The following is a 27,716-nucleotide window of genomic DNA, read 5'->3' on the forward strand; positions in this document are numbered from 1 at the left end:
GTAGTCACTACGATATTCATGGCCCAAATCATTGACTGTCGCTATTCTGTCCCTCCAGTGACTATCCCGCAGACTGGAAAGTACGTGTGAAGCCACTAAATATAGCCTGTATAGCTGGGTCGTCTCCGACCATGCAGGTATTGATGAGCGGGAAGTGGCTCTATACCGCCTGGATGGCAAGGTCACTAAGTATGTACTACACTCATTAACATCCCAGCCGCCGTCAAGTTCAGACGATGGCCGGTGAAATTGCTTATTTCTTGCGTCACATCTTGAAGTTGAATGCAGGAGACTGTGTTGGTATCATTTCGCCCAACTCGACGCTTTACTCTACCTTGGTCCTTGGCATTGTTCGCGCTGGATGTGTTTGCGCGACGTTGAACCCGATCTACTCGCCTGAAGAGCTAGAGCACCCTATTGTCGATTCAGATCTAAAGGTCATTTTCACACATCCTTCCATTTTAGGAAATGTCCGCAAGGCCTGGTCCATGTCGAAACGCTCTTTCAAGCTTCCCAACGGCGAGAATCCCATTTGGCTGGTGGATGATGCTGATTGGGTTCTTACTCAGAGCACAGGTGAACGGGACTTCCGCTCTGTACTCACATCCAACGAACTGCCTGTTGTTTCCGTGAATTCGGAAGAAGACTTGGCCTTTATTGTCTATTCCAGTGGTACTAGCGGTAAACCGAAGGGTGTCATGCTGACGCACAAGAACATGATTTTTGGTACCGACACTTTTGCTAGGGTAAGGTTTGGCGAGTTTGGTCCTGGCCACACTGCCCTGGCTGTCCTGCCGTTCTTTCACATCTTCGGCTTGAACTTTTTCAACCTGGCTGCCTTTATGACGGGAACTCGTATCGTCGTCTTACCTCGCTTTGACATTGACATTTTTTGTGCGGCGGTACAGCACTTCCGTGCCTCTATGGCTATCGTTGTCCCACCAATTTTGCTTGCATTGGCCCGTCACCCTGCTGTCAGCAAGTACGACCTTTCTACTCTCAAGGTGGGCCTCTGCGGTGCGGCGCCTCTTGGTCCTGAACTTTGTGAAGAGGTTCAGAAGCGCCTTCCTGGCTTCGTGATCTCTCAGGGATATGGTCTTAGCGAGACAGCCCCCGTTGCGCTGCGTGCGACGACGGACCAACACCGAAAAAATCTGGGCACTGCGGGCGAGGTTGTGCCCCACATCCAAATTCGTTTGGTGAACCACGACGGTGTCGATGTGGCCCACAAACAAGGGTCGGAGGGAACTCCCGGTGAGATTTGGATTCGTGGTCCTGCCGTAATGAAGGGCTACTTGAACAACGAATTGGCCACCAAGGAGTGCATTACTGAGGATGGATGGTTCAAGAGTGGTGATATTGCTATCATAAAAAATGGTCTCTTTTTTATCGTGGACCGCATGAAGGAGCTTATAAAGTATAAGGGCTTTCAGGTCTCTCCAGCTGAACTCGAAGACTTGCTCCTCTCTCATCCTAAGATTCAGGACTGTGCCGTGGTTGGCGTTTACGTGAAAGAGGAGGCCACTGAGCTCCCTCGTGCGTATGTGACACCCAAGCCGAGTGCACTCGACCTGAAGTCGAGCTCGCAGACTGACCAGGATCGTCTTTGCCAAGAAATTCTCGACTGGTTCAATCCTAAAGTTGCAAATCACAAAAAACTTCGTGGTGGGGTTGTTTTTGTTGCCGAAGTGCCCAAGAGTGCTTCCGGCAAGATCCTTCGCCGTGTTCTGCGTGACATTGCCAATAAAAATGAGTGATTGGCCCACATATCATTGAATATATGAAAAATAAACACTTTTTCTCTCGATTGTATAGCAACCCCAATGTGGCAAATGCCGTACTTCTCTAGAATTCATACTATATTTTGGGCTGCGCCAGCTTCTTGTAGATGATGCCCTCCACTTGTGAGGCGCCTGCCGAAGCGGAGGGTAGGTGCCAGGCGCTGCATTGTGGAGTCCCGCCTTTACATATGCTCCACAGGTTATCTGCGCCTACGCCGCTGCGTTTGTGTGCTCGAGCGTCAAGTTTGGTTAAGCCAGCCCCTTTTGTTGTTAAAAATTTTTCTATAACTCCTCTTTTGGAAAACATGTCTGATACCAAATCTACAGATATGCTAGCGAAGCTGTTTCAACGTTCTCATGTCCCCGATATGACCGGTCGACCATTTATACGAACGGCTGCGTAAGTATAATGTGGCTCATGACAGATGTCTGATCATTGGCGATGAAGTACTGAAGTATGTTTCGCGCACTTATTCAGTGGTAAAACCCAGGACACCAACAGCAACAAGGCACGCATAACGGTATACTCATTTCAGATGGCTAAATTGTGCTTTGAGATTGGTGTCGAATTAAAAAGTGCGTTTCTATATTTTAACCTGAGAAATTGAAGTAATTTCCGATGATGTTGATGAGATGTACGTGGGGCTCAGCTCACCAAAGTGTGGAAGCCGCGCAACGCTTGGTACGTTGGCATACCTAATACAGTCCCACAAATACGACTGGGTTGTTACATCGGGCGGGTACGGTCGAAGGTATAATAACGTGCAGAATTGGTCCCACTCCTGACGACATCACATATTCATCACTTGCCAAAGCTTTTGGAGACGAGCCTCTCGAGTATGACGATGAGACATTGAGGCGAATGTCAACCGGAATTCAGCACATCTACGGTACTATCACTGAATCAGAAAATGTCTTACGGGCGCGCAAGCGTATGGCGCTTTTCCCCCGTGGATCTGAAGTTCTCTTCCCGACAGAAGAGTACTGGGTGCCTGTTGTGCGCGTGAACGGTAATGTTTGTGTTTTACCAGGTATCCCTAGCATTTTTGAAGCACTACTCAAAGGCTTGCCACCATATCTACGCCTCGACCCAGATATGCCCAAACCTATCCGTCGTCTCATCCATACTAATCTTCCTGAGAGTATGATCAGTCCCGTACGTGAGCAAGGTATCTAACGGAAAGCTTCTTGAAAATCTAACAAAAATGGGAAAGAAGGACGGCATTCGTGTGGGATCCTATCCTAAAGTACGCTTCACACCATTAACAAAAGTGGAAAGCTGGCGTTCATATCTCTCTGGTCGGCTACGATCATATGCTTATTGACAAGTATACACAAATGGTTGTCGAAGAGATTGGTGGACAACCTGTGGACGTCTAGAGTGGTTCTGTGTAGTTGGAGGGGAATCTGGATTAGTGCATCATTAAACATACTGTCCAATACGGCTGGGACCGTCGCTAAACTGTGCCACTAACTCGCCGGACCACCAGTCATTAGACTTATTGGTGCGATGCACCACACGAATGATATCGCCACGCTGGAAAGATAAATCGGACGGCTTCTGTGCCATGAAATCGTGGATAGCCACAACAAGATCACCATCAAGCACACCAGCGTCAATCAGACCAGTTGCGGGTGGACGACTTGCGTTGGGCTGTGTAGGCTCCGATAAAGGAGCGTCAAAGTCGGCATCAAAACTGTTATCCAGACCGTATGCATTTGAAGAATGGAACTGGGATTGGTCCAGTTTCGGGAGAGTAGAGGCCGACGTCTGCGCCATAGTTCGGCGAGAGCCAAGCTTAGATCTTGGCTCGTAAGAAAGCATGTTGGGATCGTATTGAGACCCTTGTGAGTCACTAAAAGGATCTTCATTATCGAATTCGCCCGCACAGCTGGAACCCTTACCGACTGAGTTGAGTCTGCTCGACATATTTGGAGCATTGGTGCTATTCTGTAGTGAGCTGTAGGGAGGAGGTGAAAATGGCCCGTGGTCATCCTCAAGTGAAGAATCTAATGGCTCCGCCTTGGTTCCTGGCGGTGGCGGACGTCTCCGTTGTTCAGGCCGGCGCACATAGTCCATGGTAGGATCAAGATATTCCCTAGGCCCATCGTATATGGAAGATTCAAACGGCTCAAAGCTTGTAATCTCCTCCAGTCGCGCAACCAGAGGTATTGCACATTTGGGCACATCCACTTGTCCTGACAAAATTTCTGCAGCTGTATAGCTGCGACCATAGGTACGCTCATTCGTGTCAGGGCGATCACCCAGTAGTGTTCCCTCAATAGTGATGCCACCATACAGACCGCGGGACACACAATACGTAAACATGGCTGCAAGCTGCATATCACCATTAATGGATGCCCCCGCTTCGCCCGTCCGGCCCAGGGGTCCCACAGCCAAACTTAGGTTTCCACCTAGTTGCAGGGATCCAGATGCCATGAATGTTCGCACAGCCGCCGTGGTGTTAAGCACAATCAGAAAGTCCACCATTTCGGCTCCAGCATTGAAGCCTCCGCCAAAACCGCCTACACCAATCGCTGCAGGAGCCGACCATTTTCCAGATGGAAGACGTGCTACAACAACTCCCATACCCACGCGGACGCTCATTAGAAACCCTGCGCGTACGACAGTGAAACTGAGTCAGTCGCGTAAACTTACATGGCGAAGCCTTTTGCATTCTTCATAACGCTAGGAGGAATAACTCCATCGAGTCCATGATGTTGGTTAGGAGGGCAGAAATGGTCCAAAATCTGAGTTAGTCTGTGTCATAGCTACTTTTTTTGCCCGCCGACAGTCGCCATCCATAGTGTAAATTGAGAAGTGATACAGGTCCGAGATAGACATGTGGAGACACGTGGTAGACGCAGGTGCCCGTGTGAATATGGCTCTAGGCCGATGACCGTGCCATGGCTAAGGTGGCTGGTCGTGTCCTTTTAATGCCTATAGAACTACATCTCGAATTCGAGGTGTCCCCGCTGCGACTCATAAGCGTTGGATACCAGCTAGTAGTGTTGCGCACGAACCACCACACGTGACGTGCGTTCAAAGCGGAGGATCTCGGACGTACAGCCTCAAGTGCGCTGCCATGGACGCGAGTGAAGAGCTCGAGGAGCGGCGGCGCACGGAGCTAAGTGTAATTAGCAGTATTATGGGTCCTGATTTTGTGGAGCTTCCACCAAGAGCATGGCAAAACTCCGCAACGGCGAGCGTCCAGACCTGCGAGCTCGTATTGCGTCCGGAGCTCGACGCCCACAAAGAGCACGTTTCTGTGGTCGTACAGATTTCACTCACGAAAAAGTATCCAAATGTCCAGCCAACCTGTCATGTTCGCGTCAATGATGCACGAACGCGAGGAGTGCCGCCACAGCAATTAAGCAAGCTTGAGGAGGAAATGAATACTAAAGCACGCAGCCTTCGTGGTACGGAGATGATTTGGGAACTTGTCAGCTTTGCCCAAGAGTTTATCAGCACGCACAATACTGCGCCTTCAGTTAGTACTGGTGCTAAATGGAGTCTCGAGGAGCGAATGCGAAGACGTGCTCAGGCCGAAGAAGAAGACGCCAGGCGGCGCTCTAAGCTCGAGCAGCAGAAACGCTCCGACGAGGAACGACAACGCCAGAATGAGCTTGCTGACAGAATTGAGGACGAAACAAGAAAACAGAAGCTTGCTATCAAGAGTGAATTAAAACGGCTTCGCGATACTCCTTTGCCTGTCCGGCCTCCGGCACAAGAGTTGCTCCAGGCAGAACAGTTACATGCGATGGATCAAGTGGTATTTAAAACAAGCCGCATCACTCTCGAGTCGCCTGTGTTTGTTTCAGGTGTCCGAGTTGATCAGGTACAGCGGGGTCCTATGCTGGACACAGTGCCCCTTGCAAGAAAGTATATGACGTTTCCTGTTTTTTCCGATATGGACTTTAACACTGTTTGGAATCTTGAAATGGTGCCTATTTCTTCTCAGTACTACCAGAAAATGGCAGGGAAACGAAAACTAGAGGATCTTGAGTCCGACCTCACCCGCTTACAACAAGTGGAATCGGACCACTTGACCAAGTTGATGAGCTGGTCTTTTATGACTCTTGAATATGTCCAGGAATACGGTACTATTTCATTGCTTAGTCTCGTGTATGAGCAGAAGCATTCTATGACCATGAGCGAGTTGTTGCGACAATGTCACACATTGTCCTGGCTTAGCGCTCGGCCCCTGATCCGTTGTTTACTTCAAGGTCTTGCAGATCTCCATCGGTCACGTTTGACACATCGGTCTGTTTCATTGGATTCAATTGTGCTGGGTCAAGGGTCTGCATGGCTTCATGGCGCTTTGTACCGGCAGCAGCTTCTGGACTTGCATCGATCGAATCCAATAAGCTCTATGAAGTCCATGCAACATGATATCCCTGAGGGATGGCGTGCGCCAGAGAGTCTCACTAATCCTTTGCAATACCGAAATGCACGGGATATATGGGATCTAGGACGCTGCCTTTGCCAAATTCTTTATGGCGAAGAAATTCTGTTCCGAGCTGTGACTCCGGAACAGTTTTTAGAACAGTACGCTGAGTCGAAGCACGAAGTGGATCGGTCAGCTATATACCTCTTGCATCAAATGCTGAACCGCTCTGAAAAGGGTCGCCTCTCGGCCTCTGCTCTGCTTACTTATCTGGATTCTGCTACGGATACTGAGAGCTTTCCGCCTCAGGAGCACGAGGAGCAGTCAACTTCGCACCGCCAAGTTTCTATGTCAGCTATTCTGCCGCCGCGACAGCGTCTTACACCTAGCGGCATGCCATACCGTGCACCAGCTGGGAAGATAAATTCGGAGCGCATTGGCTCCTTCTGGCAGCTGCGCAATACAGCACTACCGACATTCCAACCGGTATCACGCTACCTGAGTGACTTTGAAGAGGTCGAGTTTCTTGGAAAGGGTGCTTTCGGTGTCGTTGTTAAAGCGCGGAATAAACTGGATGAACGGTTCTATGCTGTCAAAAAGATTAGACTCAGCAGTTCCGCCGCTGAGGAAGAGAGAACAATGCGTGAAATCATGGCACTGTCTAGGCTAGATCATCCTCATATTGTGAGATATGTCACTTGCTGGATTGAGCGAACAGCCGTGCCTAGCTTACCTGCGGGCTCAGAGCTATCTACAGAGCCAGCGTGGGATGCCAGCCCCATGACGACCAGTCAGCAGATGGATGCGAGTGCTCTTCAGGCACTGCATCATATGACTCATGGCAACATGGACGATTTTCTCTCGATGGACAAAGAGATTAGTTCCGACTCTGACGATTTTATCCAATTCGGCCACCAAGACGATATTGAAGAAAGCGACGGGGAGAGCGTGAGCAGCAATTTTCGTGCTGAGAAGGCCGAGTCGATTCGCCCCAAAGGCGACCATCCTGACCACTTTGACAGTTCCGATGTATCCAGTGACGACATACCTCTCTCCTCTGCGGATCATGGTGTGTCTGATTCTTCTACACGCGTTCTCTACATTCAAATGGAGTACGTCGAGAATCAGACCCTGGGAGATGCAATTGAGCGTGGGCTCTCTGTTGACCAGGCATGGCACATCTTTCGGCAAATGCTCGAGGCATTGGCGCATATAGCCTCGTTGGGCATCATCCACCGGGACCTCAAGCCCAGTAATGTGCTGATGGATGCGCACGGAGATATCAAGGTGGGTGACTTTGGTCTGGCAACGACCAACTTGCATGCTATGGATGGAGGGCTGCGAGAATCTGTCCTCAGCGGCGGGACAACGGATGTGAAAGAGCTCACATCCGGCTTAGGCACCTTTTCGTATATTGCTCCGGAGGTGCTGTCGAAGCAGGGTCTTAGCACCAAGTACAATCAAAAGGTGGATATGTTTTCGTTGGGTATAATTTTCTTCGAGATGATCGCCTCACAGCGCTATTATACCACTACGATGGAGCGGTTCCAGCTGCTGCGCCAGTTGCGAATGCCCCAGATCGAGTTCCCTAAAGGCTGGGATCGTACACGCTTTGCAGCACAAACTGAGATCATACAACAGCTGCTCGACCACGACCCTGCGAAACGGCCTACACCCATGGCGATGCTGCGCTCACCACTACTGCCACCCAAAATGGAGGATGAGTTTGTGCAAGAGCTACTACGCCTGGCTGCGAATCCTACCAGCGTACACCGCCACGAGCTCATCAATGCTTTATTCTCGCGCACACAGACAGATCGAATCCGCGACTTTACTTTTGATACGGGTGCCCAGGGCGACGAGGATGACGTCTTGGTAGGTGTGGTTTGCCAGCATTTGCGTCAAATGTTCCAGTGTCGGGGCGCTGTGCCTGTCCATCCGCCGCTATTATTCCCACCGAGTGATGTGTACGGTGACGAGAAAAACATCGTCAAGCTTTTGGACAAAAGCGGTAATGTCGTCTTCTTGCCGTTTGATTTAACCGTCCCTTTTGCACGAATTTGTGCACGCAGCGGGCATATGCGTTTCAAGCGATTTGACATCGCGGATGTGTATCGTGAGAATCTACTGGCTGGTGGACAGCCGCGTGCTGTGCTTGCTGCCAGCTATGATATCGTTTCACAAGTGCGCGAGCCTGCTGCCGAAGCAGAGATTCTTGGCGTCATCGACGAAATTATCCGTATTCCTGGCTTGGCTGGCGAGCGCTGGGCCATTGAGCTTAGCCATGAGTCTCTCCTGCAAACGTTTTTAAATCGCTTCCCAAAGCGCTTCCATGAAGCACTGCTTATGTCCTTGCCTAGTATTCTGGCTAAAGGCACGGAGATTCGCGCTCGTCAGCAGCTACTGCAAGCCGGTCTCACACCTGCCATGCTCGAAGAATTGGATGGTTGGAACGTACGGAACGATTTTGACAGCAGCGTTACGCAATGGGCTGCCCTCTTGTCGCCAACAGAGCGCTCTCTCGTCGCTGAGTCACTCGCATATTTATCGCAGGTCACGCGGCTCAGTCAGTTCTTGGGTGTCCAGACACCCATCTTCTTTACGCCTTTGTTAAGTCACAATCACGCCCATTACCGAGGTGGTGCAATGATCGCTGTGACACGCATGACCAATGCGACTAAGCAGCGGGACGTTCTTGCGGTCGGTGGGCGCTATGATGAGCTTCTTCGACGCTTTGCGTATCCTGGCGACAGCTCTTCTGCGCCCGCCCATGCGGTGGGCTTACAGGTATCGGTTGGCAAAATCGTCAAGGCGCTCGCTAAACACCAACAAGTACACCTCCCGCGTTTGCTTGGCCGACCGGAGGACGAGCGCACATTAGGTCCATGGACGCCGCGCCGATGCGAATGCTATGTCGCATCTAGTCAGCCGGGGCTTTTGGAGGCCAAATTGCAGCTGTGTCAACTACTCTGGGCGCATGGGATCAGCGCCGACGTGCAGTACGAGGAAGCCGCCGGCGAGTCGCCAGAGCTTACAGTTGCCACCTGTCGCTCTGAAGGGATTTTGTTCTTGGTACTGGTTCGCGCACATTCGCCCGTACTGAAAGTGAAGGAAGTGCTGACACGCACGGAGCACGAAGTAAACAAGGAAGAGCTCACAGGTGTGCTATATGACCGGATTGCACGCTGGCGCCGCATTGATCAGGCTTCTAGTGGACGTGGGCTTGCGCCTGTTGATCTCGTAAAGCCACCGGTAGTGTCCAAGAGCGCCGGTGCTGCACCAGGTCATGCACAGGACGTGCATCTCATTATGCCGCACCGTGAAGGTCGCTCTCGTCGGCAGGACCGGCGCATGAAACCGAGCGCGCGACACGCCCTGGCGGACCGCGCCTCTACCGAGGCTAAGCGAGTTGCAGAGGCTATTCATTCAGGCTCACTGCCCGTCTTTGCCGTGGACATATCATCTGCTTTACTTGAGCGGTTCGCCTGCGTAGTGCTGGCGCCCGATGGCGTATTTCGCGCATTCCTATCAGATGAGAATGTGGGCACAGACGAGCGCGAATACATGAAACAAATTCGAGAGCAAATTCGACAGTCAGTCCAAGGTGACGCACAGCTACACTCATCCTCGCTTCCTACTACGAGCACAGATCTTAGCACCATTACAAATGCCACCCCGGGACCCGGCGGCAGTTCCCACAGTACGGAAAAGCCATCGATATACCCGTTAATGGCCCGTGCATTGATCTATTCCCTCCGAGACGGTCGTATGATGTTATGCAATGAACCTACTCGAGGGTGACAGAGGCAGGCTCGTGCAGAGTGTACAAAGCCGAGTCTTGCCCATCATACAAGCAAAGATCGTACAACAACACACCCAGGCAGGCACCCAAGAGGGTGGAGCACCAGCCGCCAAAAAACCAGTAGCCTCCGTCATGAGTCCATACGTCGTTCCCGTATCCAAGCAGATATAGCACCAGACGCGGTCCCGAGTCACGAGCAGGATTGAGTGCATAGCCCGTGTTCGAGCCCAAAGAGGAACCAATACCCAGCACGGTCAGAAAGAGGCCTACAGGCATCGACCCCTTCGGAATCGCCCAGTTCCCTGTGTCGCCAAATGCCAGCACAAGGAAGAGTAGCGTCGCTGTGGCGATGGCTTCGGTCATATAAGCTGTGAGTAACGAGATGGATGGTGCAGGGCGCGTGAAAAAGAGACCAGCCGTTGACCGCATGCCACTGACAGAGTGCGGCAGGCCCCCTTCAAACGATAGAATGCTCTCTCGGTATAGCATGTAAACAACAAGGGAGCCAAACGCGCAGCCTAGAATTTGAGCAACGATATATCGTGTCGCCCTCTTCCATGAGAAGCCACGAAACAGCGCCATGGCAACGGTCACAGCTGCGGGTGAATAGAGCCAACGTACCAGGATTGATATGACCTGCCGTAAGTCTCTCTGGTACGTACCACCAGAAATGCCGCCGCTGGCCCATGCACCAAGAGCCACACCACAGCCCCAGGCAATGCGGCATGAAAGATACGTTCCAAAGGCTCCATTCACGTCGTTGTCATTGTAGTGTAGGCGCACTTGGCATTCAACACCGGCCCCAAACAGGAGGATCATAAATGAACCCCAGAATTCGCTGCGTAAGTACACACAAAACGCACGCCATTGACTCACGCCACTCCTTCCGTAGTGCAGGCCACGAGCTACAGAATGCACTCCGCATAGATGCCATCATGATGTCGTCTAGATACGTTGGAGCGAATGCCACAGCCAAGGAATAACCAATCGCGCTCGGACCACCTGCACGTGCGTGTCGGACTTAGAAAAGCTGCATTTTCGACAGAGGAAGGAAATACTCGTCGAGGCACCAGTACTTGCGCTTGACGCCCTCCCATACAACTTCTTCGACATTCATTGGTAACGTAGTCCATTCTGTGTTAAGTCCAATGTCACGCAAGTCCAATTCAGCTACCCGAGTGTATACGTGATAGAAGAATTGGTTGGTAGCAGCTAAGCCATGGAAAAAAGAAAAGCGAGCATCGGGGCCAGAGAGCACATTTGGAAGGCACTCAAAAAAGGCACGCAGGTCTCAAGTCAGTTAGAATACACACACCAGCATAGTCTTGTGAATAGGTATCGAAATAAATCGCATCAAAATCGCCTAGTTTTGCCGCGATAGCTCCATCTTCATCGTCCTCTGGCATTAGGAATTCCTCCCATGTTCCTTCAAAGATTTCTACACCGGGTCGCTTGTCCCAGCCAAGCTGGTGCATGAATGCCAAAGCATCAGGATGTGGCTCGATAATCACATGGCGGCCGGGATTGTATGTTTGGATGGCCTCATCAATAATGCCAAGACCAAAGCCGACATTCAGGACAGAGAACCCATTTTGCTGACCCTCGCACAATGCTTTCGCAGAAGCAATCATAATTTCGTTCTCCCATTCAGCCATTACCATGTTATTATCTTTGTCAAGACAGCGCCATTGCCCATGGCTATCTTGTGAGAAAATGAGTCGGCTCTTTAGAAAGTCTGTGTTCGAATATGTTACTTCATTCTGCGACCCCGACACAAGCGTCAAGTGCGCAGAGTCAGCCTCATCGGATCGAACAGCATGATCTTCTTTCATATTATCTTCTGCCTTGGTGCCAAAATCCGCTCGTCGGGCTATCACATTGAGAAGAAAGGACTGCCGGATGCCCTCCTGAAACAGAATATCGTAGCAGGCCGTGTGGTTACGCGACCATGCAATATCTGCAGCTGTGTATCCAAGAGAGTCGACAGCATTCCATGGCGCACCTGATTTGAGCAAAAGACGAATGACGTCCACATGACCGCCGTCAGCAGCATAGTGCAGGGAGTCCCAACCCAGCATGTCCTCGTCCGCATACCAAGCATCTGCTGAGCCGTCCCAATCGCCCATTGATTCAGACGGAGTTAGCAGCTGCTGGCACAATTCGACATTTCCTTCATAACAAGCTTTATGCAAAGCACGATTGCGCTCTACACGCTGTGACACCCATGGCACATCTGAATCCTGTGACATGGTTGTATTGTCTTCACCAACCTTACTCCACATGTGTTCATTCGAGGCCACGTGGTAGTTCACGGTAGCACGTCGGAGCGCTAGTCAAGTCGATCCCCCACCATGTTTGGTGCCACCCCTGGGGGACAAAGCGCGTCAAGTGCGGCTTTTCCGCGCTCATTCTCCTTCTCTGCGAACACTGAGACGAAACCTTCCTTTTCTTTTGGAGGTGCTTCCAGTTCGGGCCCGACGCAGAACCAAACGGGCAGTCTGTTTGGTTCGACTGCCCCAGGCAACACTTCAACGACAGCCAACCGTACAGGGCAGCCTGCCTCTACTGGCCTATTTGGAAATCAATCTACACAGTCAGCCAATACTCTAGGTGCCTCATTGGGGACACAACCTACGGCGACGGGCGGAGGCTTGTTTGGCGCACAAAATTCAACCAACAACACCGCTGGTGGAAAGGGCATGTTCGGAGCTCAGAATACCAACACCACTAACACAGGTGGGCTGTTTGGTGCTCAAAACAACAATGGAGTGCCAGGAAGTAGCAACTTGTTCGGAGGACAGGCCAATACTGCCAACAACACGGGAGGCGGCCTCTTCGGCGCCCAGAACAACAGCGCGGGAGGCGGTTTGTTCGGCAATTCTTCTACTAATACTGGCGCAAGCGGAGGGCTATTTGGCGCGCAAAGCACGACTAACAATATGGGTGGCATAGGCCCTTTTGGTACACAGAACAGCACGAATACCTTTGGTAATTCAGGCCTGGCTGGTCAGAACCAGCCGAACACCACTAATCTTTGGGGATCCAAACCCACAGGCGCATCATTTGGCAATACCGCTCCTCAAAATGTCTCGCCAATGATGCAGCACCCGTACTACCAGCGGGAAAGGTATAATGAGTTGCCTGATACTCAGCGATCTTTGCTAGATATGATGGACAAGTTTATCTCATCGCAAACACAAATCAAGAATGAGCTTCGTGCACGCGATGCAAGTGAAGAGATGCGTCGCCTAATGACAGATGTACACGCTCTGATATCGATGCAACAATCGCTGTCTGCAACACTTGAAGCAGATACTATGCGCTTACAGTCCATCACAGCGAAAGTCGAAAAGGACCGACACGATAATGCTATGCTGCATCAAGTAGCGACACATGCCAAAGAGAAGCTGAGTGATGGCAGCAGCTTTTTGGACTGGTTGCGACGCTTTTACGAAAATGTCTCAGATGAGGACCCCGCTCGCATCCAGCGCTACCGGCTTACCATGGAACAGCTTGAGCGTCACCTTATCTCTATTGATCAACGTGAACAATTTGCTCCCCAAGTGATTTCGGATATCATTCGTAACCAGAATGCCTCCTTTATGGCCATGGCGGAGCAGGTTGCCACCTTGCACACGGAAATTGAAACATTAAAGAAAGACTATATTAAATGGTATCAAACACGTTTCCAGTCCGTTCGCGATCCGTTCGCTCCCGTAGCAGCAGCCGCAGATCGTTCATGATAAATTAAAGCTGCGCTTCCACAAGGTCAAAGTACCGACCACGCTGCGCCAACAGTGACTCATGCGACCCTCGTTCAACAATTTCGCCATCCTCCACGACACAAATCATATTCGAGCGACGAATAGTAGACAGACGATGTGCAATGGTAATCGTGGTGCATTGAGAAGCAGCATTATCAAGGGCACGCTGAACAAGCACCTCAGATTCGGCGTCCAAGGCCGACGTGGCTTCATCGAAAAGCAGGATGTGAGGCTTGCGAATGAGCGCCCGAGCAATGCATACGCGCTGACATTGGCCGCCACTAAGAGAAGAGCCCTTATTTCCGACTTCTGTATCAAGACCATTAGGGAGACCCATCGCAAAGTCCCATACGCAAGCTTGGCGACAGGCATATTCAATATCGGCCTCGGTCACCAATTCCGAATTCACAGCGCCAAGCAGTAGATTCCATCGAAGTGTACCTTCGTAAAGGACAGGCTCTTGGGACACATAGGCCATCTCAGAACGCCACAGATGTAAGGGTATAGAGCGCAGGTCTAGGCCACCATAGGTGATGGACCCGTGACATGGTTCATAAAAGCGCTGTAGCAGGCCAAGCGTAGAGCTCTTACCACTTCCCGATGTGCCACAAAATGCAACTGTGGTCTTTTCGGGAATGACAAGGTTCAGGTTTTTGATGGCTGCGTATTGGGGGCGTTGGGGGTATCGAAGCTCCACGTCCTTGAAAACAATGTCTCGAGGTCCTTTCGGGGGCCAAACTACACGTTCCCGCGTAGATGCCACTTCAGGGACACGCTGCATCCATCCTGAAATAACACGCTTGCCAAAGCGTGCTCGAGCCAGGTCAGGCATGAATGTGCCGAGACGGATCGACGCGAATACGGCGACAAACACACTTTCAAACACAGACAAAACTGTCTGCATAGTAGCTTTGCCTTCGTTCATAACGAAAATTCCCCAGTACATCATCAAACCAGCAATACCACAAAGAGCAAACTGAGTGTATCCGTAGGCTACACTGCCCCAGACAAGATTAGGCATAAACGAGCGGCTCAGCGTGCTAGATTCGTCGAAGTGATTCAGCACCTCCGCTTCACGACCGAGTGATGACACTGTGCCAATTGCGTCGATGATCTCAGCAATGTACGATGAGCTGCGATCCACCGGTTCCTGCATCTTGACCTCGTATTTCTCCATCGCATAGACATTTAAAAAGCTCGAAACTAGGAGAGTGACCATACCAGCCAAAAGGGTAATGGTCAGGAGCCAGTTTAGAATGAGAGACATGATTATAGTACTTAGGAGGTTGACCATCGAAATAAGTAACTGACAGAGCACCACACCCATTGAAGCACAGAGATTGGCTGTATGACTGAAGATGGCAGCTCCCAGAGCGCCACTGGAATGTTCTTTTTGGTCAAAAAAAGCAATTTCTTGCCGCATAATCGCTTTGAGAGCCTCTACTTTGGCATCCTCGCCAAATCGCTCGGCAGCTGTTTCAAGGCAATATGATCCTCCAAATCCTAGAAAAATGTTGATAATTGAAATGATAAAGAACCACATCGCCCATGTATTCTCATCGCTCCGCATGACGGATCTGTTTTGGTTCCCTAGACCATCAATGGTGGAGCCAGATAGCCACGCAACAATGGGAAAGGAAACACCCAAAGCCGTTGTAAATAGAACCCCCATACAGAGAAGCCACCCCTGCTTCCAGACGAGTTTGTGCAGTTGACCACTGGAGGAAGCGTCAGAAGTTTGTATAATCTCATCTTCAGTTTGGCCTTCATGCTTCTGAGAAGCAAGCTGTGCACGGTCGCTAGCATCCCAAGTGCCGGAAAGAATGCCGCCTCCACCACGTGGAGCCACTTCACTTCGCCAAGCGCTGCTAAGATGCACATACGAGGGAGGATCATCATGAGTAGATTCTTGCTTAACACCATTGATTTTCTCTCGAGTCGGCCCCCTCGATCTGGCGGTATCAGGTTGAAGTTTCACGTCAAAATCACTGTCTAGTCCTGAAGCCGCTCGGTTGTACATAACCATATCATGATATACGCCTGGCGCTTTCACAAGTTCGTTATGTGTACCCCGCTCCACTACGCGGCCCTGCTTAAGCACGATAATTTGATCGGCATTTTGAATAGTAGAAAGCCGGTGAGCTACAATAATTGTGGTCATTCCGCGAGATTCTTGTTCATGTTGCAGCGTCTTTTTAATCTTGTCTTCAGTTGAGGTATCGAGGGCAGACGTTGCTTCGTCTAGGCATAATACCTGGGGCTCTCGAACGAGCGCCCGAGCAATAGCAATTCTTTGACGTTGGCCACCACTCAGGTGTGTGTTTCGGCCGCCAGAAATAATAGTGTCCATCCCCTCAGGAAGCTTACACACGAAATCCCATGCTTCTGCCTTCATCAGAGCAATCCGAACCTTTTCACGGACCACTGTGTCAGATACAGATATATCTGTTTTCACGCCAGCTGAAAGCCCCATGGCGACGTTCTCAATGATCGAGCCAGAAAACATCTGTGGATTTTGTCTGACCACGGCGATTTGCGAACGTAGCCACCGCACATTGAGATCACGCATATCGACGCCACCAAAAAGAACACGGCCTCGACCTTGCACCCGCTGTTGCCCTTTTTCTACGTCCTCAGACGAATATTCTTGAAGAGCTGGGTCATTACAAGAATCTGGGTCGTATTCCCGGCATAAAAGCGTCGTGATAGTGGATTTTCCGCTGCCTGACGGACCCACAAGAGCTGTAACAGTCCCAGGCTTAAAAACGATGCTTACGTCGGTCAAGCTGACTGTGTAGGGCCTACCAGGGTAGGCAAACGTAACATCCTCCAATTCGAATGAGGGGGTATAAGTCGGCACGTCTGTGTCGGTGGCTTTAGAACAAGGAAGGCCTAGGATCAAACCACTTGTATCACGAATATCAATATTAGGTTGTCGCTCGATCACAGCTCGCATTTCATGCAGCGTTGTAAGACTGTCAACAATAGACTGAAAATGCGCCACGACCATCGTCAAGCTAAAAAGTGTGTTGAGATAGTTGAAAAAGCTAGTCACAACGCCTTGCATAGATTCACGACCGTTAGCAACTTGAATGGAGCCCCACCAAAAGCCAATTGCGTATAGAACGGTGACCACAAAATACATGACAGCTAACTCAGAAGCGCGCACCATTGTTCGCAGCCGGACCACTTTCGAGAGAGGTTTCATGAACAGGCTCTGTATGCGATCGAGCAACACCTGAGTGATTTCAAAGCTGTGTACAATACGCACGGAGGCGATGACCTGTTCAATAAATGTCGAAAGGTGACTGTCAGCTTGAATTACCGCCTTTGTAGCCTTATCTGATAGCATGCCGAGCCCAAAAAATACAAGAATGGAAAAGACAGGTAGACTTAGCAAAACACCACCATGCGTGGGCGCCTTGCATAGGGCCATAGTTATACTAGCAATGAGTGTACCAATAGAATTGAGAAAAAAACCCATTTTTTCGCCAAGAGCAGTACGAATGAGGGAAACATCCCGGTTTGAATGAGTGGAAATAGCACCGGGACCTTGCCTATCATAGAATGTAGGATCTTGCACCAAAGCGGCGGAGAAATAGGTCCGTCTCAAACCTTGCGATAGCTTGTGCGTAGACGTGGACATGAGAACGAGGAATAAAAAATTGGTCAGAAAGCTGCAAACGCCCACCAAGACCATAGCCATTGCAAGCTTATTGTTAAAGTCCATATGTGGCCCCATGTTGTCTGAATGTAAAGAGCCATTTTGCGACCATGTCCCATAGAGCAGATCTACGCCTGACATACATGACCCAGAAACAAGAGCAGATATACTCCCGATGAAGTACAAGAAGTAGGGGTGCTGAAGAAATTGGAGCGGCCTGCGCCAAGGTGCGGGCAATGGCTCTGCGAACGAAAATAAGTAGAAAATATCTGGCCACTTTGATACGTGTTTATGAATCAGTGGTGATCGAAACGGTGCCTCATAAGAATGCATGGAACACGAGACTTTGTCTTTCCCATCAACGGAAGAGAGGGTGTCATACGCCCCCGATGGGTGGGATGACTGTCTCATCAACGGATATGGAGAAAACTTATCGTAGCTATAGGCCGAATTTAGAGCCGTGCACGTGCCAATACGACGTCGAGTGACTCCACTGGTGCTACGGTATATCGCCTTGGAACAAGAAACGCAGATCCTGTTGATTGAGAGTGTTTGAGTCTGGTTAGCCGAAAGAACATACTTTTAGGGTTTCTGTGGTTAGCTTAGACATTACGTACGTTTTACCATCCAGGGCAGCTCGCGCCAATTCGCGTTTTTTCTCCTGATGTAAGTCTTTCTGGGTCAGACACACCTGAAGCACAAGGATTCGTTGTTCGACAGTTCCTGTAATCGATAGTTTGTAAATGTACACATGTTTAGATTGGCCGAGGCTAATGTGAGTTCTGTATACGTACCGATGGGCACGGTCAAAGGCTTGTTCCTCAATTTGTGGGTTCCACCAAAGATCACATAAAATGACACGGTTGCAGCAAGTGAGATTCAAGCCAGTGCTTCCAGCCTTGAAGGAAATCAATATGATTTTTGTCCCATCATCCGAGCGAATACGATTCAAGGCTTCTTGACGTACATTTTGGCGCATAGAGCCGTCATAACGTACATAATCAAAGCCATGTGTATGCAGGACAGGCTCAATCACATCAAGGAAGGACGTGAATTGACTGAATATGATTGTCTTATCTCCTCGAGACTCCTTCTCAAATATATGGAGGAGATCCACAATCATGCGCAGCTTGGTGGACATTGTACCAGGCGTATCCCAAGTCGAGCCAGAGCGTATTTCTCTATCTCGCTGAGCAGCGCATCCAGGACAAACAGATGGTGAATCTGTCCCATTCTGTGATGAATCAAGAGGAACTTTGCATCTTTCACAGTGCCTAGCCTTTACTGAAAGCCCTGAAAGCAAAGCGGCAAGCTCTTCGTCATCGTCTTGCGCGTTAGATGTAGAGGAAGATGTTGGCTCATTCTGAGAAGACACGATATTTCGGCCAGTCACAAGGACAGGGTGATTGCAAGCTTGTCTGAGACGTAACAACATCAACAAAACACCCATATAGCTAATTTGAGAATCCTTATTTCCCTTGAAATGTGCCTGCACGCGATGTTCCAGTTCACGATAAAAGTCACGCTCCTGGCACGACTCGAAATCTCGCGACAATATTTCCACTGATCGAGGAGGAAGATCGAGGAGTCTTTTCCCTTTGTATTCTGCATCTTTGGTACGTCGAAGCATGATCGATTGAAGCACTACACTGAGACGGCGAAGACCAAGATCGATTCGAGATTGCTTTGCGCTTTTCAATGGCTCACTGATCTTCTCCTGAAAATGTTTTAGATCATCGAAAGGAGAAATCCTCAGAAAATGAATAAGACTAAAAATTTCGAGTGCGTTGTTTTGAAGCGGCGTGCCACTTATGCACCAGCGCGAGGCGGCCTGAAGAGATAGCTGAAAGCAAGCGAGGGAAGATTTAGCGCGGTAATTTTTAATATTCTGTGCTTCATCAAGGACAACTCGGAGCCATTTCATTTCATAAAGAGGGTGGGGCCTTGATTTCTGAGAAGATTTAATCTTACTGCTTTTTAAGTTTGCAATCAACGCTTCTGAGTCATCAGAATCGCTGTATCCAGAGTCAGAGTCTTGACCCTTAACTGCTTTGGGTCCTTTTTTCTTTTGGGCCGAAGGCTTTGGAGGCAGCGCACCTGTCGCTTCAAGAAAAGAATCGTGCTCCATGGCCGCTGTGGCATATGTCGTAATAACAATATCGACCTTCATTAAATCTTCGACGCGCTTAGCCCGTTGGGTCCCATGATGAACCAAGACCTTTAATCGACGACCTGTTTTGTCCAAGCACTCTTGATTCCATTGCTCAATAACAGCCAGGGGCGCAATAATCAATGTCGTGCAGGTTCCCGACGCAAAGACTTGTTTTTGGCACTGTTGCAAGAAATCATCGCTAGGTATTGATTTGGCATTCTCCCCATTTTCATCGTCGGATTCGCCTAGCAAATCGTCGAGATGCCGGTGATAAAGCATCAGTGCAATCATTTGAACAGTTTTTCCGAGGCCCATATCATCTGCTAATATTCCGCCCTTAGAAGCGCCATGTTCCCTTCGACGCATCCAATCCACGCCTTGTATCTGATGGGGTAATAATGTGCACTGCATTCCTGGGACGCGGGATTTTGACAGGTCCACCTCATTCATGACAGTTACCATACCAGAGAGCATGGATTGAATTTGCTTATCGCGTTCAGAAGCAGATACAGAGCTGGACTCCAAAGGGGTAGAATTCCCGGCAGCGTTAGTGTAGTATTTATTCGAGTATGTAGGTGTTCGTGGCACATCAGGGGACATAGGAAATCCGCGCCGAGACAATGCCGCTGATGTAGGAGTACCTACCAATGCGCCCCGGGGACGCTGACTCCGGTCAGGTGTAACAGGTGTAGGTGAGAACGGCATGACTTTGACGCGAGGCTCAGAGCGCCAGGGTTGTATTTGCGGTATATTTTGACCCTTCTTTGGAGTAGATGGCTTAATTTCTGGCTCCTCTCTTTGCTTTTGTTGTGGACTCGAGAGACCAAGCTGCTGCGCGAGCAGGCGTTGACGCATGGACTCCATGCGGAGCAGAGTCGTGCAGGTCGCTTGTCGAGACGGTGTTGTGTGGAGAAACACGTGCCTAGATCTACGTACGACTCCTAGCCTGCTTGGTGGCAGCGGAAGTTGTATCTTCATCACTGATCAAAGACGGACGCGCGCGTTTCTGAGGCTTTGGATCTTCACAAAGGATGTTTTCTTTCGATAAATTGTTCTCAATAGAGCCATGATAATGATCAAAAGAAGGTAAATCCGCGTAGAAAAGCACCGTGTGCGCCCATCCAGCTCGTTCTCCCCAGAGTTCCCTGAGCCGGTCGGCAATGACTTCGTATTTTTTTGAGCGGATATGATACCACCGCTCTGCAAATTGAAAAACATGTCGATCCACAGGTATACTGGAATGTTGGTCCAGAGACATGAGCAAGATACAGCTAGAAATCAGCATGGACGAACATACTCTGCCACTTTGGGTCCAATACCAGGTAGCTGAACTAATGCCTCCCTGGCGTCCGAATAGGATTTAGTTCGAAGAGATAGTAAATAGTCATTCACTGCTTGATCAATGTGCGCGTGCTTTGTATCGTCGGCCGCCAGAGACTCCTTGGCAAGTGCACAAAGTGCCTGAGCTGTTCCAGTCAGATACTTGGCCCTGTATCCAAAACCTAGATTACGTAGTTTCTGCTCGACGCCGGGTGCAGCCAGCTGCGAAGGCGTTGGGAATGGATGGTACGTTAGATGGAGTGGCTCCGTGCTTTCGATCTGAAGTCCATTCTTTTCAGGACTCATGGAGGTACAGAGATGGGAGCCTGGCGGATATGTATGATGCAGTACTGGCTCCGTGAAATGATCACACAGCTTATGCACCATTTGACTGATTCGCGGGATGTTGTTGTTGGAGCTGCATATAAAGCTGCAAGTAAGTGCCTTGATACATACGCACACATGCATTCCCAAGGATCCTGACGCAAAATGCTCACACCTGCAAAACGTTTAGCATGTTTAGCAAAAATGGGATCGCGCTGACACCATTCTTGGTACCACGTTGACGTGGGCGCTCTCAAATTTAAATAGTCCCATAACCATGCTCCTGTATCATGGCTCTTCATAGAGCCACTTGCTTGAACTGTGCGATAATATAGGCAGTGCTCGTCCACATCATGCACGAGAAAGACGACGCGATTATGAATGCACAATGACCATTCGACGTAAGAGGGACCATGTGGATCGGGACAGACATGAACTTGTCTCCATCGGAATGCTTGGCCGCAGTGGTACGCGAGTGCCAAAGGAAGAGCTACATGTGTCGACTTGGCTAACTGAAGGCATTCATAGCCCGCAAGCATCGAGGCCACCATGCATAAACGCTTCCTTGACAACCCGATTAGATCGGGTGCCACGTCTGTCTCCACCACGTCAACGGGTCAAGCATGCCACCCGGCAATGCCACTCTCCAATCTAGGCTAGCAAGAGTGAAGCAGCCCCAACCTAGTGGACGTTACTGTTACGACATATCTTCTGATGAGAGCGATATTGACGCGGGGGAACGTATGCACACTGGCCATATTTCATGGAATACTATTTATACCGATGAGTCTAGTGAAAGTGATGCAGAAGAGGATATGCAGCGCCCAAGTCGACGCGATGTTGTAGAAATTCGACTTGCCAACGAGCTTGATCCGTGGGATAAATGGGAGCAGATGTGTCGCCGACGTGCGTGGCATGCTGTGCAGCACCGTGGAAAGGCCGAAACGACAACCACTGCAGCAACCCCTGCAGCAGAATCCAGCGTCGATGAGATACAAGAGCTTCTTTCGCGATTTCAATTGCATCAATTGTCTGTGCAAAAGAAAGAACGCGAAGCTTTTGAGCAGCGGAATGCCAGCCTCTGGGAGGGCATTGACAGGGCTATCCGTGATGCCGAGCAGCGTGCCGCTGAGGAAGCCGAGCAGCTTGCTAATGCAAGACGACGTCAAGAAGAAGCTGAAAGGCAAGCCAAGATTGCTCGTGAAGCTGAGCTTAAGCGTATCGAGGAAGAGAATAAAGCAGCTGAAAATAGAAAACATGAAGAAGAGGCTCGGAAGCAAGAATACGAGCAGCAACAACAAAAGGAACTTTCCGACAATGCATTCCGAGGTGGTCAGCACCTATGGCCCATTGCTAAAAGAGAATATGAATACTGGCGCTCTTACATGACTCACATTAAAGAAGAGGTTCTACCTAGCATTGCTAGGAATGCAGACTGGAAAAAGCAGTGTTTCGCAGCCAAACGTGCCATCACACCCAAAGTGGGCCAGCTCACCAATTCGAAAGCAGAGATTTCCCGCATTACACTCGCTATTGCAGATGTGCTACAACAAGCTCGAGACGTGCCTGATAAGGATGCCGCAAATCGGTTACATCTATGGATGTTGAACCACTTGTCCAAATGTCTGATTCGCCAGGCTGAGCAAGAAGTGGCAGCTCGTCAAGAAACTGCCTTTCCTCTAGCTCGGCTTGTCTTGGGTATTCTTCTCCGTGGTCATGCAGAACTTGGTAAGGTATTTATTGCCCGACTAGTGAAAAAATGCCCATGGATTTTGGCCTACGTGCCCGAACGTGGAATGATGGGGGAAGACGAGCATATGAAGTGCTTGGGATTCAAACTGGAAGGAGAAACATTTCAATCTTATGTTTCACGTATGGTTGGTATTTCAGCGCTTTATTTTGCGTGTTTGCAAACGCCGTTGGACTCGGTGGCTTCGTGCTGTGGCTTGCCCTCTACAATGTCACTGGAACAGGCTGCGCAAAGCGTACCCGAACTGCTCCGCCCCGTGCGTATGTGGATATGGCAAGTGCGGTCAATGACATTGCCTGTCTCTCAGCAAGCAATTGTGATATCGCTCTGGTGTACTTTCTTGGAAGTGGCAGGGCCCTCTGCCTTGACTCGGTACAAAAGACAGGCAGCCAAGATGTGGACCTTATTATTGGAAGAAGGACTTCACTCCAAATTGGGATCGAGAGGAGGTGATGAGATACAGCGCTCAGCAGAAGTGCGTCTCCAATTAATCCTTGAGACCTGGCTTTCTACTAAATCTTTATCTGATCACGCGTCACCTGGAAGGGATATGGATCCGTAAATGTATTATAGAATATGTATATCCTTGACGTGTATGACTCTCATGGGGTATATGCCGGAGCATGAAGAATTCTGCATTGTCTAGATGCACTTCTGGTGCATGCTCACATGTTTTCGGTGTGCCAATGCTCCATGAGGTGACAGTAACTTGCAAAAGTGAGATACCGATCGAATAATTAAACTACAAGAAATTAGCAAAATTGTGGAGAAACCAAAACCGGGGGGTCTACACCTGATTCTCTGCCGATGGCACAGCAGGCAAAATCGTCAACAGAATCCGTGCCAACAATGGGGGCATCGGATTTTCTCCATGCTTTGTATGCCCCGAGTCTTCACTGAAGATCTGTTCGCTGTTTTCCAACAGAATATGTATTGGAAGTTGCATCGGAAGTCGATGTGACTCAGCGAAATTTGGGGGAACAAGACCAGCTAACTCATGATTCTCCGAGTCCCAGACCAGCCAATGGAGCCATCCTGGCCACTGCTGGTGAAGATCTGGTCGAGATGGAGCATAGAGTTGTGGTGTATACCTTGCAGGCATGCTAGCATTCTCAATAGCTTCAGCTAAGTGGCGCGGAAGCGATGCATCGGAAGTCATGAGCGGTAATGATATAACTTGGCCGGGATGGCAGCTTGCCAGCTGCAGACGAGGTGGCTTAGCCGTTGTGAAATTAACAGATCTCGCTTCAGCCAGTTGGATCGAGGCCATGGTTCCAGACCGAGGCAAAAGAGCTGGCGCTTGGCTCCGGCCATCACTTTCCTCCGTGAGATGCATAACAGTAGCTAGCCCTCCTTCTGTTGTGCGAAAGTCTTCCAGAGTCTCCATATCAGACTCTTTGACATCACCGGTGACAGCATCTTGATGATGCTGCTGGTACAATACAGTACCGTAAGGGTATTCTTCACCGGCAAAAGGGTCAACCACTGGTTCTTCGGCATCCTCAAACATATCGTGGTAGCTCTTGGGCTCCACATGAATACTGCTTGATTTCTGAAGCGCAGGTACACTCTCTAGTTTGGGTGTATAGGATGCGACTTTTCGAGTGCGCTTCACATCCATAGGCTGTGTAGGTGGGGCCACAAACTCATTCATGGGCGACATTAAGCCAGGTTCGACGCGTGTCGAAATAGTAGGTGGGTCTCCGATACCTGGTACCAAGGGAGAAGTATCAGTGTTTGCAGCGATAGGGTCCAACTGAGGCGCACTGTCCAGAGTCACATCATTTCCCGTCTGAAGCTTGGGTTCATCTACCCTTGCGCTCGTCTTAGAGATGATTGACGGCATGGCTGTCCGACTAGGCATTTCTTGATCCTCATTGAGTTGGACCGACCACATACTATCGCCCAAGGGAGTTTCTGCACGCATGTCGGATCCAAGCGAATTTGGGCGAGAAGCTGCATTTTTGGACATGGAAAATGCTGATAGAAAGGTAGCGCGATCTGTTGGAATACGCTGCTGCAATTTTGGCTCATTCTCATGGAATCCTTGTGGGGGTACGGAAGTGCCATCCTGTTTCGATACAGGCTCGTACCACAGGTTATCTTCCCAACTTGCCTTGGAGCTCTTGCTGACTGATGCAGGAAGGTCAGCTGTATCACCTCCGTCATTATCCTTCTGTTCAGGACGATTTAGCTTCTCTCCGATAGGTCCATTAAGCGCAGGCTTGGACATTTCGGACATTTTATGAGGGCCATACGATGTGCGCGAGCGATCCACAAAACCAGCAAGGAACGATGCAGGCTTGGGAAGGCTCGCATCTCGGGAACGTGAAGTCTCACCTGCAATCACCGGAGGCTCGGCTGGTGTAGGATTTTTAGGTACATCCTTCCATTTTGAGAACTCCGTGACCTTTTCCTCAGGCTCTGCCTCAGTAACCGTAGTCGGTGGAACACTCTTCGCAGTGCGATGCACGGTTGAGCGGGGTTGTAGTGACGACGCTAGGGTCTCGGTTTCCGGTGGCACCGTAGTATGACGCGGTTTCGATTCCTCACTCGTCTGGGATACGGGCGCTTTGATTAAAGCCTTAATGTCAGACGATGGTTTAAAAGGTGCCTCGGTCACATTCTTGGAAGCTTGTGGTTCATCCACATGGTCATGCGCCATGGTATAGTGTGCATCTTCTGAATGGGGGGACATCGTCGAGAAAGTCGCAAATGGACTCCCTGCACCTGGACGAGCATTTCCCCTACCCTCTTGCATCGAAGAAGTCATTTGCGTCCATAGAGGAGGTTGCCATGCCGATTGTGATAGGAAGGGCGTCAAAACAACCTGGTCATTATCGCGCCGCCATTCTGGCTCATCCACAGGCAAGATTTGTGTGACGCCATCTTGACTTGCAGCCTTGTCGTTCAAATTAGCCGCATCATCTTTCCTTTCGCTTTGGTATGGCTGTTTACTGGACGATGCTGCCGCAGAGTTATTTGCAGAAGCGGCGGCTTTCTTGAAGGTACCCGTGGCGGCCTGTCCTGAGAGGTCAGTCGTCCGGCCTGAGACCGCATCACCTGCTGCACCAACGCCGGCCAGACCCGCACCAGTCGCACCGTCGAAGGTTGGCGTATTTGTGGAGGGTTGAACGCCTTCTGTGGAATCCAACGGCTTGTTCTCCAGTGAAGTAACATCTTCGCCCTGGTTTTCCACATCAGACATAGCTTGCGTCTGATTTGATGACCTGTGACGCTTGAGACAGCAAAATAGCAATGACGCCAGAAGGGCTAAGAAAGCCGCACCCAAGATAGAACCAGCAATAGCACCCTTGTCAGCCCCCGTCAAACCGCCCGAGCCTGAGCTTTGAGTTGTATTGGTCTTTGTTGAATTTTTCACAATAAGCTCAAACGATCTTGAAATATTGGGAATCGAGGTCTGAGGTACGGGATTTGCCGCGATAAGGTTTACTGATACTTGTTGGGGATTTGGGGGTGCTGTTCCCACCAAAGAGTGTGACGAGGACTCATAATGTACCCAGTCAGGCATAGCTCGGCGAAGAATGCGATGGTGAGGTCCTGTGTCCATAAATCGAAGCGAACGTCGCTGAAGCAAATTCCCGAATGAGACATTGAGGGGGACACTGTCATCGCGAAGATAACTGTTCATCGAAATCTTGAAGTCTTTGCCTGATTGAACCGTCACGTTAGGTAAATTAACTTGGGTGAATGGAGAAGGATAAACACTCAATGTAAGATTCACGCTAGTATTTCGTGCATTCGGGTACGATATTAGAAGCGGGAAAGTCGAATTTTGAATATCCTTGTTTTTAGCATTGAAAGGTGCTTTCCCTGTCAGATTATTGGAAGCTGGGTCAAAGGACACCCACGACGGTGCTCCATCTCCAAGTGCAAAGGAGAATTGCTTTTGCTTCTGTGAGAATCCATCCAGCAAAAATAACTCTGGAGGAATGTGGTACTGCAGCGTGTCCCCTTCTGTCACATTGGCGACAGGCAGAGCAGCGGCCGTATTATTCAAGGTAATGATCCCATTCCCCAAAAATATTTGAAAAGAAGATGATGGACCGCCACTATTGCGACGGTTCGACGCGAACAGAACAATGTTGAACATGGTTCCATTTGGCCCCGCATCCGTGGGAGCAATGCCGGAATATGTCATTTCTTCTTCATTGAAAACAAGCCACTCCGGTAAGGGCCTAGCGCCTTCGAGATACGTTGAATAATACACACGGTCATCCTCTGGCAATACAAAAGTATCACCATCAAATCCCACACTGAAAGACCATCCTAATGGCATATGCAAAACTTTATTGGGTAGCATATTACCTAACCCCATAGAAGCAGCTTCAGGAAGCTGATCTTTTAAGGATGTTTTCAGACTGGGAGCCGGTGCTGAAATTGTGATGAGCTGGAAGGAAGAACTCGCTTCGTCAGAGCCATCTTTCGCAGTCACTTGCACTTCATGACTTTCATCGCCACGTATTGATTTGGTAGGGTCACCTGTTATCCGTAACTGCCGCTCATCAAAGGTCGCCCAATCAGGAAGGCCTTGGATTGAGTAGGACAAATCTCCCCCGGAGGAAGATGTGAATGTCTCAGCTAGAAATTTCCAATCGTAATGCTGCTTGACATGTGCCAGGGGTGGCAACTGATCGGCAAGCTGTACATTCACAGTAACTGCCGCTGAAGTGGCACAGAGTTGTGTGAGTGCATTCCATAGTATAATCTGAGCTGCTAACAGAGCTCGTGGGGTTACTCGATGGAGATA

At 49.9% G+C, this 27,716-nt stretch overlaps 10 protein-coding genes across 10 annotated transcripts; 5 read left to right on the plus strand and 5 right to left on the minus strand.

Moving 5' to 3' along the window:
- Nucleotides 1-18: 18 nt before the first annotated feature.
- On the plus strand, nucleotides 19-1,757 carry MSY001_1147 (uncharacterized protein; the record flags this gene model as incomplete). Its single annotated transcript, XM_018886256.1, has 2 exons — nucleotides 19-80; nucleotides 218-1,757. The coding sequence occupies 2 exons, from the start codon at nucleotides 19-21 to the stop codon at nucleotides 1,755-1,757; spliced, it is 1,602 nt and encodes a 533-aa protein (XP_018739748.1).
- An 886-nt stretch (nucleotides 1,758-2,643) lies between these two features.
- MSY001_1148 (uncharacterized protein) lies at nucleotides 2,644-3,161 on the plus strand (the record flags this gene model as incomplete). The annotated part of the gene is made up of 2 exons (XM_018886257.1): nucleotides 2,644-2,950; nucleotides 3,061-3,161. The coding sequence occupies 2 exons, from the start codon at nucleotides 2,644-2,646 to the stop codon at nucleotides 3,159-3,161; spliced, it is 408 nt and encodes a 135-aa protein (XP_018739749.1).
- Nucleotides 3,162-3,204: 43 nt separating this feature from the next.
- Nucleotides 3,205-4,459, minus strand: MSY001_1149 (uncharacterized protein; the record flags this gene model as incomplete). The annotated part of the gene is made up of 2 exons (XM_018886258.1): nucleotides 3,205-4,355; nucleotides 4,441-4,459. 2 exons carry the CDS (start codon nucleotides 4,457-4,459, stop codon nucleotides 3,205-3,207), a joined length of 1,170 nt encoding a protein of 389 aa, XP_018739750.1.
- A 408-nt stretch (nucleotides 4,460-4,867) lies between these two features.
- Nucleotides 4,868-9,970, plus strand: MSY001_1150 (uncharacterized protein; the record flags this gene model as incomplete). Its single annotated transcript, XM_018886259.1, has 3 exons — nucleotides 4,868-5,847; nucleotides 6,081-6,159; nucleotides 6,320-9,970. 3 exons carry the CDS (start codon nucleotides 4,868-4,870, stop codon nucleotides 9,968-9,970), a joined length of 4,710 nt encoding a protein of 1,569 aa, XP_018739751.1.
- A 1,022-nt stretch (nucleotides 9,971-10,992) lies between these two features.
- MSY001_1151 (uncharacterized protein) lies at nucleotides 10,993-12,097 on the minus strand (the record flags this gene model as incomplete). Its single annotated transcript, XM_018886261.1, has 2 exons — nucleotides 10,993-11,261; nucleotides 11,287-12,097. 2 exons carry the CDS (start codon nucleotides 12,095-12,097, stop codon nucleotides 10,993-10,995), a joined length of 1,080 nt encoding a protein of 359 aa, XP_018739752.1.
- Nucleotides 12,098-12,322: 225 nt separating this feature from the next.
- MSY001_1152 (uncharacterized protein) lies at nucleotides 12,323-13,714 on the plus strand (the record flags this gene model as incomplete). Its single annotated transcript, XM_018886262.1, has 1 exon — nucleotides 12,323-13,714. The coding sequence occupies one exon, from the start codon at nucleotides 12,323-12,325 to the stop codon at nucleotides 13,712-13,714; it is 1,392 nt and encodes a 463-aa protein (XP_018739753.1).
- A 4-nt stretch (nucleotides 13,715-13,718) lies between these two features.
- MSY001_1153 (uncharacterized protein) lies at nucleotides 13,719-15,002 on the minus strand (the record flags this gene model as incomplete). Its single annotated transcript, XM_018886263.1, has 1 exon — nucleotides 13,719-15,002. The coding sequence occupies one exon, from the start codon at nucleotides 15,000-15,002 to the stop codon at nucleotides 13,719-13,721; it is 1,284 nt and encodes a 427-aa protein (XP_018739754.1).
- A 5,827-nt stretch (nucleotides 15,003-20,829) lies between these two features.
- On the minus strand, nucleotides 20,830-21,746 carry MSY001_1154 (uncharacterized protein; the record flags this gene model as incomplete). The annotated part of the gene is made up of 2 exons (XM_018886264.1): nucleotides 20,830-21,301; nucleotides 21,328-21,746. The coding sequence occupies 2 exons, from the start codon at nucleotides 21,744-21,746 to the stop codon at nucleotides 20,830-20,832; spliced, it is 891 nt and encodes a 296-aa protein (XP_018739755.1).
- A 72-nt stretch (nucleotides 21,747-21,818) lies between these two features.
- On the plus strand, nucleotides 21,819-23,313 carry MSY001_1155 (uncharacterized protein; the record flags this gene model as incomplete). The annotated part of the gene is made up of 3 exons (XM_018886265.1): nucleotides 21,819-22,928; nucleotides 23,169-23,201; nucleotides 23,299-23,313. 3 exons carry the CDS (start codon nucleotides 21,819-21,821, stop codon nucleotides 23,311-23,313), a joined length of 1,158 nt encoding a protein of 385 aa, XP_018739756.1.
- A 419-nt stretch (nucleotides 23,314-23,732) lies between these two features.
- On the minus strand, nucleotides 23,733-26,597 carry MSY001_1156 (uncharacterized protein; the record flags this gene model as incomplete). The annotated part of the gene is made up of 1 exon (XM_018886266.1): nucleotides 23,733-26,597. The coding sequence occupies one exon, from the start codon at nucleotides 26,595-26,597 to the stop codon at nucleotides 23,733-23,735; it is 2,865 nt and encodes a 954-aa protein (XP_018739757.1).
- Between the last annotated feature and the right edge of the window lie 1,119 nt (nucleotides 26,598-27,716).

Source organism: Malassezia sympodialis, genomic scaffold (assembly GCF_000349305.1).
Source record: "Malassezia sympodialis ATCC 42132 genomic scaffold, msy_sf_4, whole genome shotgun sequence".
Lineage (NCBI taxonomy): Eukaryota > Fungi > Basidiomycota > Malasseziomycetes > Malasseziales > Malasseziaceae > Malassezia > Malassezia sympodialis.